Raw genomic sequence first — 21,554 nt, 5'->3', positions numbered from 1 at the left:
GTGCTTCTCATGATTGTCTGCTAGCAGGCCGTTCAGGATTGTGACTTTAACCTGTTCTCCATTTCTCTAAGGTGGATGGCAATGTCAGTACCATTTACTGCCAGAACTTGTGTCTATTGGCAAAACTCTTCCTGGACCATAAGACACTCTATTATGATGTGGAGCCATTTCTTTTCTACGTGCTGACGCAAAATGATGTGAAGGGCTGCCACCTTGTTGGCTACTTCTCCAAGGTAGGATGGGGAGGGGTCACAGCTCAGAGGTAGAGTGCCTGCTTTGCATGCAGAAGGTCCCAGCTTCAATCCCTGGCATTTCCAAGTAGAACTAGGGAAGAATCCTGTCTGAAACCTTGGAAAACCACTGCCCGTCAGTGTCAACATCCCTCAGTGGGGCGGTGTCATGGTTTGTTGTGTTGCCCAAACCCTCAAATAACCCTACAACAGACCATGGGTTATTCGAGGGCTGTTTAACCCTCAAACAACCCCTGCCACCTAGGTTCGGACAACACAACAAACCGTGGCTTGAATAGACAATCTGGTGTCTGTGGGCCCTGCAGCTCATCGTGGCTTAAGTAAGCCACAGCGGGCTGCAATAATTGTGGGAACCAGGTCAGTATAAGCCAGCTTCCTGCATTCCTAAGATGAGTGGTGATCAGGCCCACACCAGGATTTTGACTTGCAGTTGTGTTGATTCCTGACAGCAGCTGCCTTTATTACCTTTTCTGTTAGCTGAGAGAAATAAAGCCAGGACTGTATATATTCTGTGCTGTAAAAAATGTAATAACATTCTGCACTATGGCCATCCAAATCCTGTGTGAAGAAAAGCTAAATACTGTGATTGGCATAAATTACACAAGCTGTTTGCAGGCATTTATTTTGCATAATTCTGCTGTTTTAATTGTTTTGTTTGACTTCTCATTCTACTCGTCATGAGGATGGGTGCAAGGGACTACTCAAGAGCACTGTAATCCCATGTTTAACTTCTGGTATTTAGTAACCTACATTTGAGTAGACATTGACCATACACTTCTTCAAGCATATCTCCTTTTGGACTCTAGCCAAAGACGTGGTGTCTGCAAGTAGGCTGTTCATCCTGTCTGTCTGTCTGTCTGTCTCTCTCTTTCTCTCTCTCTCTCTCTCTCTCTCTCTTTCTCTCTCTCTCTCTCTCTCTTTCTGTCATGTCTGTGTGATAACTCTTCATTATTTTTAAGGCCACAGTTCTGAGACTATGCCTCTGGACATTTCTGTTGAAACTGGCATGACTTTCATCCATGTGAATATCATTTTGATTGAGTTGTAAGTTTAATACTGAGAACTGAAAATAAGCTAGTTTTAAGCAGATCTGAAATAATTCTCACATAACTGTACTGGGTTTAACCAAAGGGTCCAATTTTCCATACACCTCTACAATTCTGTGTAGGCAGAATCCAGGAAACTGAAGCAGTTAATAAGGCCAGCTTTCTCTTCATCCTGTTGCACAGAGTGTATCCTCCAAGGAGCATGAATTCCAGCTTGGCTGCTCTGAGAGGAGAGGGTTTAAATGACTTCCTAGTCCCTTGGGTGGTGAAGAGTAGAGCGACTTGGTGAAGTAAACACTAATTGTTACCTCCACTGAGCTTGCTTCTCAAATCAGATGCTGATCTCATTTCAAAGCTTTTGTTTGCACTTTGGAAAAGAGACTATTGAGGCTGAATGCAGCTTTAGTCTTCCTCGTACAGGAGCCAGGCATAAGGATTGAAAGGGCCCCCCTTTACATTCTCTCCCCCTCCCCCCTCCCCCCCAAAGTATAGAAGCTGTTTTGCTTGGAGAACAAACTTACAGAGAAGGAAATTATGCAGCCTTAATCTGTGGTCTGCCATTTTATCTTCACAAATACATATGCAGATTGGATTTTGCTCTTAAGTGCCCCCAATTCTGTGCTGCTTCAGGAAGCAGTGAGGATTTTAAATTTCTAACCTTGAACACCTTTTGGGGTGGGGTGGGGTGGGGAGGGGAGGGGAGGGGATAGGAAGAGTATTTTGCTTTAAGTGCAAGGCCCTTAATAATTGCTTCGGGGTGGTGGTGGTGGTCATAAATTGGTGACAGTGCATATACTTTACATGGAGGAGGTTGCAGGTTCATTTTCAATCCCTTTAGTTTAAAAGGATCGGGGTAGCAGGGATGGGAAGATCTTCTGGGATTGAGACCCTGAGAGCTACTGCTACCTGAAGTAGACATTACTTGGTTTGATGTACCAGTGGTTGAACTTGCTATAAGCCAGTTTCATATGTTCAGGGACAGTTTTCTCTCCCTCCCTCTTCCTGGCAGAGGTTGCACTAGTTGAAGTGGCTCGATACTGTTCTGTATTCTTTTGCTGGAGAGTTGTTTTCAGGATGATCTTCATGACTTCCCCCAGTGGGGCTATAACTGTGTCTTTTACTGGAATATTCCGTCTGAATTAATTACTCGTCCAGAAGAACTTCTCTTCCATCTCACTAATCCCTTGCTTTTAAAGTATGTTTCTTTCTGTCTTACTAGGAGAAGCACTGCCAGCAGAAGTACAACGTTTCCTGCATAATGATTCTTCCCCAGTACCAGCGTAAGGGCTATGGCAGGTTCCTCATTGATTTCAGTAAGCATCTTCTCATTTTTTCTGCATTTTCATTAGCTTCACACTAAAAAGTATCGAAGCACACAATTCTCCAGCAGTGTGTTTTGGTTGCACTTGATGTCAAGAGTGTTAATTATCTCAATTGGCTACCATTTGGGATTCCAGAAGGCATCCTTTTTTCCTACTGCTTTCTGCAGAAGCGTCCTTGCACCTCATGTGCACGCATGCACACCTTCCTTCTCTCCCCTGCCACACTCCAGCTCAGAGGACACCTAAGATTGGGATCCACTATCCTCTCCCCTCCAGCTGTGTGAAGAAGCGTATCCCTCATCATCATTTATAGTTTAAAATACTTTCCACACATTTTGTGGTGGTGCCCACAGCAGTTTCTCAAATCCCCAAATGTGCCCCAGGGTACAAAAAGGTTTGGGACCCTTGTTCTAGAGTGTTGAAGGGCAATCCCAAGTACATTACAGCAATCAACCCTTGAAATTATGAAGGAATAAGCAAGTGCTGCTAGATGTGTGTGTGGGGGCGGGGGGAAGCAGCTGCTTTCTAGCTATTGCTGCAACTTGACTTTCCAGGTTCACCAATAGTCTCAAGGCAGTGACAAGCAATGCCATTCCTTCCAGGTCCCAGGGCCCATCATTCATCATCTCTTCTGTCTTTTTAAAAATTAAGTTCCAGCACTTCAAGCTTATAAAATCAATTATCACAAAGCCAGGCCAAATGACCTTCATAATCCAGGGACTTTTCTTCCCCCAAGCCTTCAGCTTGTTCCTCAGTCTCAGTAAACTGACAATACAGCAAATTAAGGGGCTGTCATTTGAAGACAAGTGATCATGCATAGTGAGCTTTGAAACAGACCGGATAGCTATAGGATCAGTCAACAAGTAGTGTTAACTTTGAGATTACTTCCTTAAAAGATGTCAAAGGAAAGGGACTTCTGCTGGAATTTCTACAATTAGCAGTGATATGGTGTAGTGGCAAGAGTGTTGGACTGGGAGCTGGGAGATCCGGGTTCTAGTCCCCACTTCGCCATGGAAGCTCACTGGGTGACTTTGGGCCAGTCACACACTCTCAGCCCAACCTACCTCACAGGGTTGTTGTTGTGAGGATAAAATGGAGAGGAGGAGGATAATGTAAGCTGCCTTGGGTTCCTTGCAAAAGGAATAAAGGCGGGATATAAATGCAATAATAAATAAAATAAATAAATAAAGCGAGCATCAGCATCCCTTTAATAGTTCACAATATGGGGCTCCCTCCTCATGACATGGGAAGCCGCCTAATTGGGATTGATGGTCATTGATGAAACTAAGGAGCGTCCACCTTATATAACGCTGGAAATGCTGAGTGAACAGGTGGTTTCTTTGCTTTTGGAACCGGCTCCTCTCCCCACCTCCAGAAAGCATTCCCTGTGCGTTTGGTGCCACTGCCAAGGAGCCCTACAGATACAAACACCTTTGTTGGTTCAACTGCACTTGGCTACCAATTAGTTTCCATGCTCAGTTCAAAGCTCTTAAATGGGCTGGGATCAGAATACTTAAAAGGACTGCCTCCTCCCATTATCAGCCTGCCTGATCTCCATGATCAACAGGAAAGGTTCACCTGCATGCCCCTCCTTACTGAAGTCTATAATGCTAAAATGTCTACCCAAACACTCTATGGGGTGATTTGGTGTAGGGGTATAGATACGGACTTATCCAGTGTTCAAGCCCAGTTTTTGCAGACAATTCAATTGATATGCTCCTAGATGCGTACAAATGCAGTAATTTTATTGGAAAGTGGATAGTGTCCCTTTGATGATGATCAGGTGTAGGTGGCCACATCAAAACACTAGCTCAGGATTCAGATCTTTATGAATTACTCTGGTCTATTAGCCCTGATTCCAAGGGACAGTTGCAGGAGTATATGGACAAAAACAGTTCTCTGGAATCAAACAGGAACTCTGGGATAGTGCCAATCAACACAAAAGGCTTGTGTTAGTATGTGTTTCTCACTTTACTTACATATAAACAGATACTTTCATCCCATTGATTATTTCAAAAATCTTTATGTGTTAAATATCAAAAAGCTTGTTGTAGATTTGAGTTCTACGTCTAGCAAGGCTGAATGAAACAATAGAATCCCTTCCCCTTGTTGGAACAGATTCTTTGGTCTGTGGGAAATACTAAAATATCAAATTATAGAAAGATGGCAAGGAGAACCTAACTTGGTCTAATTATCTTGGATAAAAATGAGCATTTGTCTGAGAGATACGATTTCATGTTTCAGAGCACTGTCATGTTGACCTAGAGAGTGTGGGCAAGAAGATGAGATTAAAATACCTGGGATCCCCTGCCCATGTAGGCAAGAGTTCTTGGTTCCTAGGTTTTTGAGTGAACCTATACAGAACTCACATTTCTAGTTATGTCAAATAATGCTTAAGGGCTGAACTTGCCAACATTTTTTCAATAAAAAAATGCTTTCCCCTCTTAAGTGTTTGCAGTACTAAATCATACAGTTCCCTCTTCAATCTACTCAAGTTGATACTCATTATTTGGGCATCTAAGAAGGCAGCCTGTCATTTCTGTCTGCGGTAGTTCTAGAAATGCTTTGTTTCCCTTATTAATGATGAAAGAGAATTGGTGTGCATCTTCCTTTAGCAACTGCTTCATAGTATTGCATTAGGACAGTCTAAAAGTGACTTCTGAATTTTAGCAGTTGTGAGAGTTTTAGCACTCTGCTCTGCCTACCGCCTCAGTGTTTAAGCTCAGCTAGTGAGTGCTGACAGCATTGTATCCACTGAGAAACAAGAGGGAGGTATCAGCATGCCTAGGGGAACCCCAAGAGTTGCAGAAGTACAAACAAAATTAGGGTGAAAAATATGAATGTAACCCCCCCCCCCCCCAGCCCAGCGAAGCAGGGGACAGACTGGAAAACTGGGGTATATGAAATGGAGTATCCTGGAAGAGAGAGCCATGCTGCCTGACCGGAACCCTGAACAGTAGTAGTACACGCTGCAGTGTTTTGTCGGATGTATAATAGGAAAAATCTGCCACCTAGTGGCGTTGACTAGTTTTGCAGGATCAGGGAAGGAAAATAAGCCACCATAGTGCTCCCCCCCCCACCCGGTGCTGGTCATGTGCTGCGTAATCACCATAATTACCCTTGCCAGACACAGTTTGTCATGTTGCCCGAACCTGACAAAGGTGGGTGGTGGGGATGGGATACAGATCACCCTGCAACTCTAGAATAAGCTCTGGGTTCCAGGGTTTGTAAACCTACCCATCCCCCATCGTCACCAGGTTTGAACGACATGCCAAACACGGCATGTGACTGGCACATGCAGGGTGGGAAAATAAGCTACGGTGGGTTATTTTCCTTCCCAGATCGTGCAAACCTGGCCGTTACCTTATAGCCAGCAAAAGTTGGATGTAGTAATACTCCCCAGGTGTAGCCTGCAAGGCCTTTCCCTGTCATTCATCTACATTTGCTTCTTTGTGTGGCCCCTAGGATTGGTGCTGTAGCACTTCCTGATGGGTAGAAGAATCACTTGACTTTTTCAGAAACTGAGATTCTGATTGGAGGGTGACCCCATTATAGCGGTGTTCTAAGCTTCTGTTCATTGTCTGAAAAATTCAGAATGCCTTTAGCACAGATTAGAATTGTGTATCTTTGTGCGGCCTTTGTTGAGGGGGGCAGATGCCACAGAGAAACAAAATGTGGGCCATATTGGTGGGATTGTGGTGACTATTTCCCTTTGTGGAGACATATAGTCCTTAAATTCCAACCAGTTCCCCCTGATTCTTTGGCTGAAAGCTGAGCAGATACTCATCTAATGTTGGTGGGAGGAACACACAGCTGTCTTACAAAGCCCAGTCCTCAGTGCTTTCTGCTTCCTCTCAGGTTATCTCCTATCAAAGCGTGAAGGCCAAGCAGGATCCCCAGAGAAGCCGTTATCTGATTTGGGTCGTCTTTCCTACATGGCTTATTGGAAAAGTGTAATTTTGGAGTGCCTTTATCACCAAAATGACAAGCAGATCAGCATCAAGAAGCTAAGCAAACTGACGGGCATCTGCCCTCAAGACATCACTTCCACCCTGCACCACCTGCGAATGCTTGATTTCCGTAATGATCAGTGAGCATCATAGCCCAGTTGCTTCTCTGGCAGGACTGGGAGGCCCAGAAATGGCAGGATCATGATAAAAGGGGAGGGCTGTGCCCAAAGCAGATTGTGCAGGAGCATGGCAAAAGTGCAAACAAGGTTTGGGTGTGGAATACCTGAAATTTTCAGCTTCTCTTTTTAATTTTTTTTTTAATCCAAGTTTTTAGCCTTTATGGTTCTGAAGCTATGCTTGAAAGACTGTAGGCAATATCTCTTGAAATCTCAGAAGCCAGAATTTATATTCCACCTTTTAGGATACAAATCTTTTCAAAGTGACTGAAAAGTAACATCAGAATATATTAATAAAATCACAATAAACAATATCAAAACATAAGAAATTGGGGGTTTTCCCACAGGATAGTTGATGGTGGATGGCCCTGGGGTGGTGGCGTGTGTGGGCAGACCAGCTGAAACAGACCAGCTGGTCTGATATCGTTTTCACCTGCCTCTCCCTCCTAAGATTTCCTGTGGTCACAGTGCAGGGCTTCAGTGCCTTGTACAGCTCTTTGCCACCTCCCCCAATAGGTAGCAGAAGCAGAGTAAATTATGCAAAATAATAAAAATGGCAGAATTAACACGAAAAATAGAAATTATGCCAATCCGCCCAATTTTCATAATTTGTACTGGATTCTGCTCTTCTTGGCATAGAATTTGGATTGCCTAGATACAGAATTATAATATTTATATGAGCGCACACAGCTCTGATCGTGAGATCTCTTGGCTTAGCCCCATGTCAGACTGAAAAACACTGATCAGAATAAATGGAGAAGGGCGGTTATGTAACTTCTATGTTGGTGCCCATGCTGACTGCGACATTAATCAGCCTTTCAGGGGATGGGAATGGCAGTTGCGAATAGAATAGAGAAGAGGAAAACATGCTTCACTGCTTTTCTACTTTGCTTGGAGGTACAGCAAAGATCTGGCAAGTCATGTACAGCCTGATGACTTCCTTGTGCGAACTAGTAGACCAAATCATGCACACTGGGTGAAAGCACATGAGCCCCACTAAAGCAAATGAGTTGGCACATCTGCTGCTTTAAGACACCATAACATATTCTCACCATTGAGGTTGAGTAATCCAAAAACTTAAAATTCTGCACCCAGGCAAAACTAGTCATGGGAAGGGGCAAGGTGCTATAAACTTCACCACACAGCCACTAGAAATCTTACCTGGCTAGCGCTCTGGCAACTGAGACTTCGGCAGCTGTAGCCCATACCGTAAGAGCTAGAACCTTGCTTTTTCTTTTAATCCAAAAGCTGGGATTTTTAGGAAGCTGAATTCCTGTACCCATTGCCACATTCAGTGCTCCCATGGAATTGCATCATACACAGTGCCTTGGCCCCGTGTCATTGTTTTTAGTCTTTTGATAAGTTATGTTGGTTTCCTAGCAGTTTTTTGCACATTCTTAGAGAGATAATATAAAAAACTCTCAGCTTCTTTGTTCCTTTCCAGTTGTACTCCTCTGGCACTGGAACCTGGCACTGCTCAAACTTTTGGCTTTGAGACTTATTTTCATTACTAAAATACAATCATTGTGTTTCAAGAGTTTAGGTACTGGGATTGTTACACTTTTAGCCTCTGAATTAGATGCTTCCAATCCTTGGCCAGCTTATGATGGGCTAGTTACGGCACAGGAAACCAGAAAGGCTGGTGGGTATTTTTTTTCTGCAACATTAGATGCTTAGCCACCATTAATGGTCCTTGTTAACCAGTTGTAAGGATCACACCTCAGTATTTGGGTGAACCCTTCCTCTCTAGAGCAGATGATGGTCAAGTGGCCCCTGTAATCATATGTCCAATGCAATTCTGCCATAGTCTGTTTAAGGGAAGCCTTTCTCCATGGCCACTTCACTCCAGTGGCAGGTAGCCTGGAATCCTATTGCACTGGGGCAAGAGCACGATCCTTTTGAAAGGGGTAAGTAGCAGAGCCCTACTTTGGGGTCCCTGACAGAGAAGCTGTTCAGCTGGCATAAGTATTGGAACTGTCCCCTGCTTGGGCTCAGAAGCTCAAGTTACTTGAGGAGAGTCCTCTGCATTTATACTTTGCAGCCACCTTGCGCTCCGCATTGGTTCTAGTTTCATTTCCATGAGATTCTGGACTATGTTGCAAAGAGGCTAGTGGGGAAAGAAGGGTTATGCTCCTAAACAGTATATGGGCCAACGCACATGTCACAGCCACCATGAGGATTTTGCAGCTGGCTTTAATTGTGATGAGCTATTTGTGCACTGCAAATTCTGTTGTCTTGGACGATTTGCTTCTTGATGCAAGAGATTATGGCAATGGCTCAGTCACTTATCAGTTGCCCTTTCTCCTCGTCGCTTTTTCTCTCCCTGTACTCAGTGTCAATTGATGGAAGGATTTTTTTTTCCTCCTCAGATTTGTGATTGTTCGCCGGGAGAAACTTATCCAAGACCATATGGCAAAACTGAAACTGAATCTCCGGCTTGTAGTTGTGGATCCAGAATGTCTGCGCTGGACTCCTGTCATTGTCTCGAACTCTGTGGTTTCGGAGGATGAAGAAGAACCTGAAGAAGGGGAAAATGAAGAGCAACAGCAGCCAAAGGAGAGAGAAATAGAGGTGAGCATGCAATGTGTGAAATAAGTGAACACGGGTAAATTCGGCCCATCCTACATATGCTGGCTTGAAAGGATGTATTCAGGAAGGCGGGATATAAAATAAATAAATCCATGTAGTCCTGAATAAATATTTTTTTAAAATAAATTGTAATTAAATTAAATAAAACCTTCCTGAATACATCAATACATCAGTAAAGAAATCCTTATACTGAATTGGACTATTGATCTAGGCCAGTATGATTGGTAGTCTCCACACTCTCAGGCAGGGGTCTTTTCCTGCTCTGCAACCTGAGATCTTCTAATGGGATTGAAACTGCAACATTGTGCATCCAAAGCATGTTCTGTACTGAATGAGGGATGTCTTCTGGTCTGAAAATGGGGCTCATCTGGGATTTAAACTAGGGGGCCATTGTACTAATGAGCCAGTTGAATAGCAAGCTGCTTTGGGAGTAGTAATACTCTCATTTCTATGAGCCATGTCATCTAGGTGAGGTTTCTTAAGGAGATTTTGCAGGGCTTTCCAATAGGGAAAATGAGTGTTCTTGGTGCTGCCAGCAGCAGCTTCCATTTTGGAAAATACTGTGAAAGATGTTCTAATGAGAGAAGGGAGCATGGAGGGAGTGTAAAAGGATTTGGAGCCTAGGAAAGAAGGCAGCAAATCAGGTGAAGCAGCAAGGTACCCTAGGAGAGGATTCTTGGAAGAGGGAGCGGGCTAGAGGAATGAGAAGGCCAGGTGAGGGGCCTGAGACTCACAAACTGGAGGAAAGAATGGTTAGAAAAAGTTGGATATGAACAGGAGCTCTAGAGGTGAGGGAAGTCAAACTGCCCGCTGACCGTCCAAATATTTGGCTGCAGGCCTCTAGTTTAAACTGAAACTATATACCTTAGAGCTTTGTTGTCTATAGGAATTCACATTTAAGGAAGACTTTTAAAAAAAGTGGGATTTTTCTTCACACCAGGTAATAAAATCTGTATCCTGGGAGAGAAAAGAAAGAGAGTCTTGCTTTCCTCTGGAGAGTGAAAAAAAGCCAGAGGTTGTCACTCCAGCCAACTCTGTACGGCCAAACAAGCAAAGTCTTCCCCTGGCTGGTCTTCCTGCAAACAGCCAGACGCCGCGGAGGGGCCGATGGGGTCGGAAGAACAAAAAGATGCGGGAGTCCTTTGCTGAGAAGGAGTCAAAACTGCTCTTAGAGGAGAAGTCAGCCATGGCCAGGGGGGGTCGGTGTGGGGAGTGCCAGGAAAAGGCCGCCGCCGCCGCTGCCGCCGCCGCCGCAGCTGCCGCCTCTCGGGGGAGATTTGGGGAAAGTGAAGAGAAAACCACTTCGTCCCAGGGACAGTGTGGCAAATGTGAGGAAAAGTCCCCTGCTCCCCGGGGCCACTTCGGTAAAGATGAGGAAAAATCTGCCGTCTCCCAAGGGCAATATGGCAAAGGGGAAAAGCCCTCAGTGACCCAGAGGCGATACAGCGAAGGCATGGAAGTGTGGCGAGGGCAGCTGAAGGCCATCGAACCCCTGAAGAGCAGAATCTCTGAGGAGTGCGACAGGTTACCCCGGCGACACAGTGAGGCACTGCTGAGGCACTTCAGCGAGAGTAGTGAAGAGGATGAGGAGGAGCCTGTCAGCCCTTGCTCCAATTCCCCACCAGTTCTCACCAAACCCACACTGAAGCGAAAGGTACATTCTTCCCTCGCTGTCTGTGTTTTGCTCAGCAGCTTCGTGCTGCAGTATCCTCCTTAAAACTTCTGAAGTCTTTGCTCTGGGGGAATTTATCAGCTGTACTCTCAGCAGGCACTGCCCACACAGTTTCAAGCGTGTCTTTAAAGTCATAAGGGCTAAACACATGTTTTTTTAAAAAAAACCCGAAAGCAGAGATTCTCAGAAAGCTGAACTCTGCACCCACTGCCACATTTTACGTTACATTAAAAATTCTGCTGTGGAGTTGTGGCGCACACAGACCTGGTCATTTGCGTTTTGTGAGTTACCTTCTAAACTGGTTATCTTTGACCTGGTTTGCATGTAATGGTGGCATATCATGGGATAATGAATCCACGGTTAATTAACGCTCAGTAGCCATTTTGAACATTCAACCTCCGAACGGGAGTTGCTATGTGACATCTGAACCTGGACACTATAGGTTAATTGTGGGTTAAACAAGCCACAGTTAACCTGCAATTAATTAACCCACAATTTGCTATCATGGAAACGTGCCCTTTGTGTCAAAAAAAGGTAATGGGTTAGATTCAGACTAAATTAGTTGCATTTAAGTAATGACTAATTTACTGTGGATCTCAGCCAATGTGTATAAAGCCATCCTTTGGGGTAGAACTTAGTGGGGGTATCACTGTACTTCTCTCTCACCACTCTCTCACTTCGTATTACTGTCTTCAACAGTTATATTTATGCTTGACTGTGGTTAAAAAGAAAATTAACTTGGAATAAGGTTGGTTAGTGATAAAGCAGAATAGACATTAGGAGATGGTTTTCTTTCAGCTGATCTGCATAGCTGGTTCAGTATTTTGGGTTGTCTTTATGGTTGAAATAATACTCATCTGCATGGAGTTGGGGGCTTTCTAAAAATTCAGTCTGCTGGAATTGGTGTTGGTTGATGTTCAGGCCACTAGAGTCAATAGGATCAACACTTATAGGTGAAACTACTGTTCTCTTTCTTTTAATTATGTTCTTGGAATAAGCTGTACAAATGAATCTAATTTGTATGCCCCACCGCAACCTTCTGAAGAAGATTAGAGGGGTTTTTTTAAATGGCGGGGAGAAGGTGAAGGCCATTTATTCTGCAATAAGCGTTGTCTGAAATGTTATAGCAGCTACATGGAGTTTCCCTGTGGTGACTTTTGCCTGTCATATGGGTCTACAATGGCCTGTTTGGGGCTGCTGTATGAATTGGAAGTACAGCCCTGGAAAGAGGGCAATGAAGCTGCCCAGGGCCAGCTCCCAGCTACTTCCTGCCCTGATCTTTGGGGTATATTGCATTGCCTGCATGTTTTGAATAAATCTTTACAATTAAGAAAGCTAGGGGTTCTCCACCCCCCTCCAGAAGCTAGTATTTTGTTGGTGCAGGATACCAGATTTCACGCTGATGATGTGCGTATAAACTTCACACTACTCAGAAAACAGCATTCAGTGTGTATTTTTCCTGTATTTAATCCCCTCTCCCTTTCTTTTGGCTGTCATGTGCAGAAGCCCATTCCCCGGAAGAGGCGGGTCCGCAAGCGTAAATATCACAACAGCAGCGTTGTGACCGAAACCATCTCTGAAACAACTGAGGTCCTGGTGGACGAGCCTTTTGAGGACTCTGATTCGGAGAGGCCCATGCCTCAGTTGGAGCCCACCTTTGAGATGGAAGACGAAGAGGATGAGGAAGAAAGCGAACTGTTCTCTAGAGGATATCTTCGCCGCCTCTCTCCACAGGACTCCCTGAGGCACAGACCCTCCTCAAAGAGAGGATCTCAGGGTGGAGAGGAGTCAGATGATGCCACTGGTACGTTTCCCAAATGATGCTGTAGGTTGGTGCTTTGGTTCAGCATTCCTCTGTCATAAGAAGTTATGGATTTTATGGCAGCAGCATCACCCAACCATTTGCTCCACCCCACTCCACTGCTGCACCTTCAAACAGAGAAATGCTCTCATGATTTTGGACCAGGGGAGGAGCTAGACATGTGGGGGACATGTGGCCAGTAGGAAGCTGCGCAGGGCAGCAGAATGGCCAAAGCTGTGACAACTAGGAAATAAAAGACAGACAGAGCAAAGAAATTTGGCAGGAGATGCGTGCCAAGGGCATGCTACTGGCATTCTGCTAGGAAAGCTCAGACTAGGGATACCCGCCTTGGGACTAAGCTGAAAGCCCTGTCCTTTACTCTCTGCTGGGCTGGAGGTATGGCTAAAAGGGCGTCATTGCCTTCAACAGCAGGGACCCTTCCCTTTGAAGGGAGACAAAGAAAACGGCTAGGAGCAGAGGATCATCTGGTGACTTACAACCTGCTGAAGTAACTGAGATGAACCATCTGGTATATCTGTGGGGAGAGAATAAAAAAAAAACCCTGAAGCAGTATATCTGTATGGTCCAAATGCAGGCTCCACCTGTTGTCCTGCAATCCACCTTGTGGCAAAAACATGGAGGCTACAAATTCATCCTCCCATCACATACGGTCTGTTAGTTTCAATGTAGTTCCTTTGCTTATAGCCACTGGCCCTTGCAAAACAGGGCACATGCATTTTGAGTCCTATAGCCTATGAAAACAGAAGGACAGAACGAGCCAAGGGCATTTCATAACATACGGGCTCAGACTGGCCTAATTTTTTGTGCTTGGGCTTCATATAAAGATGTTTTCTATGTTATGTATTTATCTCAATCCCTGCTAAAAGATCTTATCAAAGTCATTCCTGTCAGCAATCCTTTCCAGTATTTCAACCAAAACCCTATTTCTAAGGGGTATATAAAATGGTCGGTACAGTACATGGTATGCCATGTCCCCTGTTGTCACCTGGCCTTAGAACTGCAAAAGTAGATTTACAGGACTCTTTAATTACCTTTCTTCTAGATAAGCTGAAGGCCTTGTCTGGAATTGAAGGACTGCAAAAGCCTTCCCTAGCGAATAGGATGTTTGGTTATAAAATAAGTTTCTCGTACATGAGAAAGCAGTACCCTTTAAGAAAAGGTAGTACAATAAGCAGTGGTTGTCTCTATCTGTGTGTGTGCTTATTTTTTCTTAGCTCTGCAAACCTCAGCTCATGAGTTAACCAAACCAGAATTACACAGTAGCATTGCACATGTCTTCATCCAATAGACCAGCCTTACCCAGCCTAGTGCTGTTGGATTTCAACCCCATCAGCCCCAGTCAGCATGGCCAGTGGGCAGGAATGCTAGAAGTTATAGTCCCAAATATTTGGAGGGCCCCAGGTGGGGGAAGGCTGCACTAGACAGTTAACTTTAAATTGCATTTGTTCCATGAAGCAGGAATTCTCTCTCTGCCAGGAAGAACCATGAGGGGAAATTAGTACTAGACTGAGGCTCCTTCAGTTTGGAAAAGCTTCATTTAACCTCTTAAAACAGCAGTCAGAAAGCTCAAATATGTTTATCAAGCTGAGTAGTTTTGAAGTAACTTACTAAAAACACCAAAGAGGAAAAAATCCAGAAGTGCCACTGGGTATGGACTGTAATAGTTATTTATTTGTTATGCAAGTCTCTAAAATACTCATGACAGCTGACAGAACAGACGAGTTTCTACACAAACAGGCTCATCTAAGAGATCACTTGCTCCTGAGGAAGAGACCTGATCTCGAAACATGTTGAACATTTTAGTGAACTGCACAAAAAATAAATAATTTTTATACAATTCATGAGTATTTTAGAGATATGCATAACAAATAACTATTACAATCTATACTCAGTGGTGCATCTGGATTTTTTCCTTTTTGGTGTTTTTTGTGCATAGCGCCTTCCCTCTTAGATTTTTAATTGAAGTAACTTACTAGACAGCTGTGTTTTATTAACTAAGATAGTCCCCTGCATGCGACAGACATGATTACTGTAAGATATTTCGCTATAATATTAGGTTGAAGAAATACACTGCAAAACATTCAAAGCTACTTCCCATTGACCCTGCCCCCCAGGGGATTGTGGCACCTGAGAACAGCTGCTTGCACAATGGTTTCATGTAGATTTAATCATTGTGGTACTGATGTGCGGAAGATCTCACTTGTTTAGGCTGGAGGGTTGACTTGACAAGCTTTTTGCTTTCACTGACCCCCTGGGTATTACCCTTCTGTGCAAACCCCCTTGAAATTATTCACTATTTTTTCAGTCCTCCCTGCCACCCTTCCCAGCAATATCTGGATAGTAATACTTGCCTACCTGATAGGCTTATTGTAAAGATTCCTAGGTTAATGAGATGGCACTTTGAACACTTGTGCTGGGTTGTATCAATGTAGCCAGCCTTTTTGGCATGTGCGCCACTTGTTTAAGTTTCAACTCCAGTCTGTACTTTTGCCTATATAGGATAGCTGGGGAAGAAACACCCAGGAGTGCAACCTTGACTCTCTGCCATATCCAGGAGTGCCACAGGTGTCACACCCATGAGCTATAGAATTGCAAGGTATTAAGTCTCAAAGCTGGAAAAGGTTGGACAATCTTTACAAATGCAGAGATGCAAAGTGCAGCTGGTGTCTGTAATATTTGCAGTACCAAAAATTACAGGGCAATAATTTTCTGATAATAGGTGGGGCTGCAAGGTTGAATTAGTATACTAAAGCTTTAGCCAATCGACTGGCCAATATTATTCTGTGGCAGTGAGCATTATGGGTACTCTTGTTAGTTTTTGGGCAGTGGTTCAGCTATTTTAACTCTGGTGTGCTACTGTAATAGGGAGTGAGAGAGACAGCCAAAATCTTTCATTTTAATAATGAGCGGTAACAATAAATTGCAAATTACCTTGCATTTGCTTCAACATTTTGGAGAAGTAACTCTGAGGTTTTGGTAATTATTGGTAATCAATATTAAAAGGCAAATGGTTGATCAACTACAGATACTTCAACTATAAGCCCAAGTAAGTGCAAGAGATTACTGGTCCAGCAGCCTAATCTTTGTGTGTTCTCTCTCTCTCCCTCTCTCCCTCCCCCTCCCCCCTTTTCCATCTTCAGGCTCTCCTACCTTGAAACCAGTCTCTGTGCTGAGAAAATGTGAAGCGAAAGATTCTCCACTTCAGCCAGACACTTCCACCCCCATGAAAAAGAAGAAGGGTTGGCCCAAGGGCAAAAGCCGCAAACCCATCCACTGGAAGAAAAGACCTGGCCGCAAACCAGGCTTCAAACTGAAGAGGGGGAAGGTCCTAGCACCTCCTCCGGAAGAGGCAGTGGATCCTGTGGAAGCCACACCGAAACCAGGGCGCAAATCAAAAGTGCAGGAGAAGGAAGAGCCAGTTGAGCAGAAGGAAGAGCTTCTGCCTATTGCAGAGGAAAGGAAAGAAGAAGATGGGCCTGCAGAATTGGGGGATCTAGGAGAGGAAGAGGAAGATGCACCTGCCAGTGAAGCAAGAGTGGCTTCGCCCATAGATAGCAGCAACAGCCCAGCAGTGGAAGTTAAGGAACCTGAAATGGAGGAAGAAGTTGAGAAGCCGCAGGTCCTAGAAGAGCAGAGGCAGTCCGAAGAAGAGCAGCAGGAGATGGAAGAACCTGAGCGTGACCAGGAAGAAGAGGAGGAGGAAGTTGCAGCAGTAGCAAACCAGAATGAAGACCACGATGCAGATGATGAAGAAGATGATGGCCACGTGGAGTCTACCAAGAAGAATGAACTGGAAGAGCAGGCGGCGAAAGAGGGGCTGAAGGAAGAACCAGATGTGCAGGAGCCTTTTTTAGAAACAAGCACACAGGACGGTAGAGAAGAAGATGTCAAGAACAAGAGTGAGGGAGAGGCAGATTCTGAGGAAGAGCAAGCATCCCATGAGACATCAGTGGCTTCGGACCCCGTTCCTGGTTCCGAAGATGACCAAGAGGAAGAGCAGCATGCTAAGGAGGGACTAATTGAACTGAAGGAAGAGGAGCCGATCCCTCATAGTGAACTGGATCTTGAAACCGTCCAAGCAGTCCAGTCCTTGACACAAGAGGAAGAGAACAACGAACATGATGTGGCCTACCAGGACTGTGAGGAGACCCTGGCGGCTTGTCAGAACCTGCAGAGCTACACTCAAGCTGAAGAGGATCCTCAGATGTCAATGGTTGAAGACTGCCAGGCCTCAGAACACAACAGCCCCATCTCCTCTGTCCAGTCCCACCCCAGCCAGTCTGTGCGCTCGGTCAGCAGCCCCAGCGTGCCCAGCGCGCTGGAGAGCAGCTACACCCAGATCAGCCCCGAGCAAGGCTCTCTTTCCGCACCTTCTATGCAGAACATGGAGACCAGCCCCATGATGGATGTGCCTTCCGTATCGGACCATTCTCAGCAAGTGGTGGACAGTGGCTTCAGTGACCTCGGCAGCATCGAGAGCACGACGGAGAACTATGAGAACCCAAGCAGTTACGACTCCACCATGGGGGGCAGCATCTGCGGCAACAACTCCTCGCAGAGCAGCTGTTCCTACGGCGGGCTGTCCTCCTCCAGCAGCCTCACCCAGAACAGCTGCGTCGTCACCCAGCAGATAGCCAGCATGGGCAGCAGCTGCAGCATGATGCCCCAGGGCAGCGTCCAGCCCACCACCAACTGCAGCATCAAGTCCCCCCAGAGCTGTGTGGTCGAGAGGCCTCCGAGCAACCAGCAGCCGGCAGCACAGCCTCCGCAGCCCCAGGCCCAGGCCCAGCAGCCTCCACCCCCGCCGCCGGCGCAGCAGCAGCAGCCTCCGCTGTCTCAGTGTAGCATGAACAACAGTTTCACTCCTGCGCCAATGATCATGGAGATCCCCGAGTCTGGCAGCACGGGCAACATCAGCATCTACGAGCGGATCCCGGGGGATTTTGGCGCTGGCGGCTACTCCCAGCCGTCAGCCACCTTCAGCTTAGCCAAGTTGCAGCAGCTGACCAACACCATTATGGACCCTCATGCCATGCCTTACAGCCATTCTCCTGCTGTGACTTCCTATGCAACCAGCGTGTCTTTGTCCAACACAGGCCTGGCTCAGTTGGCTCCGTCACACCCCTTGGCCGGGACGCCCCAAGCACAAGCCACCATGACACCCCCGCCAAACCTGGCGTCCACCACCATGAACCTCACCTCGCCCCTCCTCCAGTGCAACATGTCCACCACCAACATCGGCATCCCCCACACCCAGCGGCTGCAGGGGCAAATGCCGGTCAAGGGGCACATTTCCATCCGCTCCAAATCGGCACCCTTGCCCTCGGCGGCTGCACACCAGCAGCAGCTCTACGGCCGCAGCCCTCCAGCGGTTGCCATGCAGGCGGGCCCCCGGGCTCTCGCTGTCCAGCGGGGCATGAACATGGGGGTGAACCTGATGCCCACCACCCCTTACAATGTCAACTCCATGAATATGAATACCCTGAACGCCATGAACAGCTACCGGATGACCCAGCCCATGATGAATAGCAGCTACCACAGCAACCCTGCCTACATGAACCAGACAGCCCAGTATCCTATGCAGATGCAAATGGGAATGATGGGGAGCCAGGCCTATCCCCAGCAGCCTATGCAGCCAAACCCTCACGGGAACATGATGTACACTGGCCCCTCGCATCACAGCTACATGAACGCGGCCGGGGTGCCCAAGCAGCCTCTCAACGGACCCTACATGAGAAGATGAGCAAGATGCGCTTGCACTCTTGAAACAAAACAAAACTAACTGAAATCTCTCTATAAATAAAGGAACCTTTTATACTGACAAACCAGAGACGATGGACCTTTTTCCAGTTAAATATTGCTGTAGATCTTAGATGGGGTTTTGTTCCCTTTTGGTTTATTTTATTTTATTCTTAGGGGGCCTGGTCTGTATTCTTTTCACATTTTGTGGGGTTCTCTTGTTTGGGGTCTTTGTTTTCCTTCACAATCCTGAAACACTTCACAGTTCAAATCCATTTTTAAAATGGGGTTTGGGTTTTTCTTTTTTCAGGGAGGGGATTGAAAATGTGCACAAAACCTTTCCATAATTTAACAAAGAGCCTTACTTTGCTTACCATCCAGGCAGAGTTCATGTAAAACAGACATCTCTCATTTTCAGACACCACATTCTTTCTCTTTCTCTCCCCTTGTGCACAGCTCCTAAGATGGCCCGATCTCTAAAGGTCAAATCCTTCCCACTCTTCCCTACCTTCTGTTTCCTACTTCAGGCCCAACAAAAGGCTCTGATGTGGTGACTGAGGATCAATCCTCTTTTGCCATTCCCCCAGAAATAGGAACTCTGAACAGTTTATCTTTCCCCAACTCTCTCTCCCTCTCCCTCTCTGGATGAACTGAAATACGGTTTAAATGTAACTTTTTAAAAGTGCGCCCATTGCGCTATCCCGGACAGATACTGTTAGTGTGGCCCAACAGCAGCATTTTAAGGAAGAGTTACTTGCAGCCTTAAAAGAGGGGTGAGGGTAGGAGAAGCTGAGCTCATTAAGCATTGCAGGTCAGCTAGAAATCTAACCATGGAACCTTTTGAACGTGGCTCTGCGTAAGGGCTGCAATTGCAAAGGCTCTTGTGCAGTGCGTTTCCTGTTAAAGCATCCTTGGAAGCTCACATGTACATTGAAGCGGCTCGCAAGATCCCTTAATGTTCTTTCTCGCTGGCCTGTTGCTGGCCTGTAGAAAGAAAGTGCTCAGGACGCCTCTTCCTCGCACTCCCCCCCGCCCCAGTGCCCCCTTTATATCACTGTGCTCTAGCATCTTGCATAGTGCGATCGCTGAGGAGTTTTCTCAGCCATGTGTGTCTAAGGGGGTGGGGATGGTGGTGGTGGCAGAGTCGTGAACATCAGGGAGACGGGGCGGGACGAGTCCATGCAGTGCAATCCATGCAGTTGTAATGGATGCCAGGCCTGTGGGCACACCATCAACTAATTACAAGGGGGAAATGTAGCTTATCCTTCTAATGTAAAGTTCTCTCTGTATATTCCTGTAGAGCTACAGACGCACTTAGATTGACTTAGATGTGTAAAGAATTTTTTTTTTCAAAGAAACCTGGAAGGCAGTTGTGGAGGGGGGAGGGGGGGTTCAACTGCACTAAAATGGACTTCCTCCGTACTGTTGAGTATAAAAAGGCAGAATCCCAAGGGCTTCCAGCCCTCGTTTTCTCTTAGTTCTTGAGCATGTGTACAAGGCTGTGTAGGACCCATGTCCCTGTATATATCTATAAATCCAGGCTCACCTCACCTGTGTCGAAAGGCAACCTTGGCTGCCCTCTCCTTCCCCTATCACCTGTGCTGGTGTTGCTTCCCGGTTGCAGGTGGGCAGGGCGCAGGGTCCGCCGGGGTGTCGAAAGCGAAGCTGTTGGCACGAGGGCCGTGAAATTATTATTTTTCGTCTGCTGTTACCTTTTTCGGTTTTGGGTTTTTTTTGTATGGTTTTTTAAAATCAATTGGGCAGCTCCCTTTTTTCCACAAATCTTTGTGACTGTAGAACTATTGTAGAGAACCAACGTTCTTTTCTATATTATTAAAAAAAAAAATATCCGACACAGTAATATTGGTACCTGTCATTTTTTTTCCCACTTCTGTTTAAGAAAAAAATAATGTATTTTTAGCAAAATAAACTTGGGTAATCTTCTAAAAGAAATTTAAAAAAAAACTCACTGTTAGTGACTTTGATGCCTTTTAAAAAAAAGAGCTTTTTCATTTCATTCCATCTTTAAAATTTTTTATCTTTGTTGTAGAATATTAAAGACTATTTTAAGAAAGATGAAAATTCTCTTTAAAGAGATCTCTAGAGTGTGTGACTAGAGCTCCAGATGCCTCTAAAGCCGCATGTACAAAATGAAGCCGCGTCTATTCCTGTCTGTTTATATTTGCTTTTCCTGTTTTGTAACTTCTTTGTACTTTGTTCTTGGTGACTTGTAAGCTTAAAAAGGGGAAGGGGTGCCTGGATGATAACCCTTTGTAATTCTCCATGTCATGCGCTCCTGGGCCGGCTGGCCTCCCTTCCTCTCCTTGTATGTAATATCACTTTTTCCCTCCCCCCTTTCTAGCAAGTACTTTCAAAAGAACTCTGTACATTTTAACATAAAAAAAATAAATTATGTTGAGCCATTTTGGATGTCTGGTTTTGCACATGGAATTTTTCTTCCTCTGAAATGTTGGGAGAGCTGAACTTAACAAGGGGTCATTAATTTGTGGGGTCTTCTTTTTGGCTGTTCTTGCATGCAGAAGGGGCACTCTCTTTTTGGGGGCCCTAGTTTACCAGGAAAAATGTCAAGACATTTTCCCCATTAGAGATGTTTAAAAATGTGCACAACACTGTGTAAACTAGTGCATGCATTAATGCATACATTATTGAAAGTGCATATGAATGTCCTTATGGCTTCTTTTAAAATAAAAATTTCAAGCTCATGTGGAAACAGGATGGAACGGGTGTGGACCCCCCCCCCCCATGGCAACCTTGCCAAGACCAAGATGGAGAGATCCGTCTATCCCTGCTCCACCTCCCCATATCCCTGGTCAAGGTAACGCGGAATATTTTTAACTTGGCTAAAGCTTAAAGCAGCTTTGCCCAACCCAGTGTCCTCTAAGTGTGTTGGACTATGTCTCCCATCATCCCAACCAGCATGGCCATTGGTCATGTGTGCTGGGCATGATGGGAGTTGTCATCCAGCA

At 45.5% G+C, this 21,554-nt stretch overlaps 1 protein-coding gene across 1 annotated transcript in view; it reads left to right on the top strand.

Annotated features, from left to right (window-relative positions):
* The window catches only part of KAT6A (lysine acetyltransferase 6A), a 71,885-nt gene extending 50,893 nt beyond the window's left edge, over window positions 1-20,992 (top strand). The window contains exons 11-17 of the mRNA XM_084804077.1: window positions 72-233; window positions 2,517-2,610; window positions 6,478-6,709; window positions 9,115-9,316; window positions 10,275-10,988; window positions 12,510-12,810; window positions 15,969-20,992. Coding sequence (XP_084660203.1) covers window positions 72-233; window positions 2,517-2,610; window positions 6,478-6,709; window positions 9,115-9,316; window positions 10,275-10,988; window positions 12,510-12,810; window positions 15,969-18,571 — 4,308 coding nt within the window. The 3' untranslated portion in view covers window positions 18,572-20,992. The remainder of the gene's footprint in view (window positions 1-71; window positions 234-2,516; window positions 2,611-6,477; window positions 6,710-9,114; window positions 9,317-10,274; window positions 10,989-12,509; window positions 12,811-15,968) is intronic.
* Window positions 20,993-21,554: the final 562 nt, after the last annotated feature.

Source organism: Heloderma suspectum, chromosome 6 (assembly GCF_057233095.1).
Source record: "Heloderma suspectum isolate Gila_16-S chromosome 6, 16-S_ref, whole genome shotgun sequence".
NCBI lineage: Eukaryota > Metazoa > Chordata > Lepidosauria > Squamata > Helodermatidae > Heloderma > Heloderma suspectum.
Note: the sequence above shows the minus strand (reverse complement) of the source record. Positions and strands in the feature narration are given on the sequence as shown.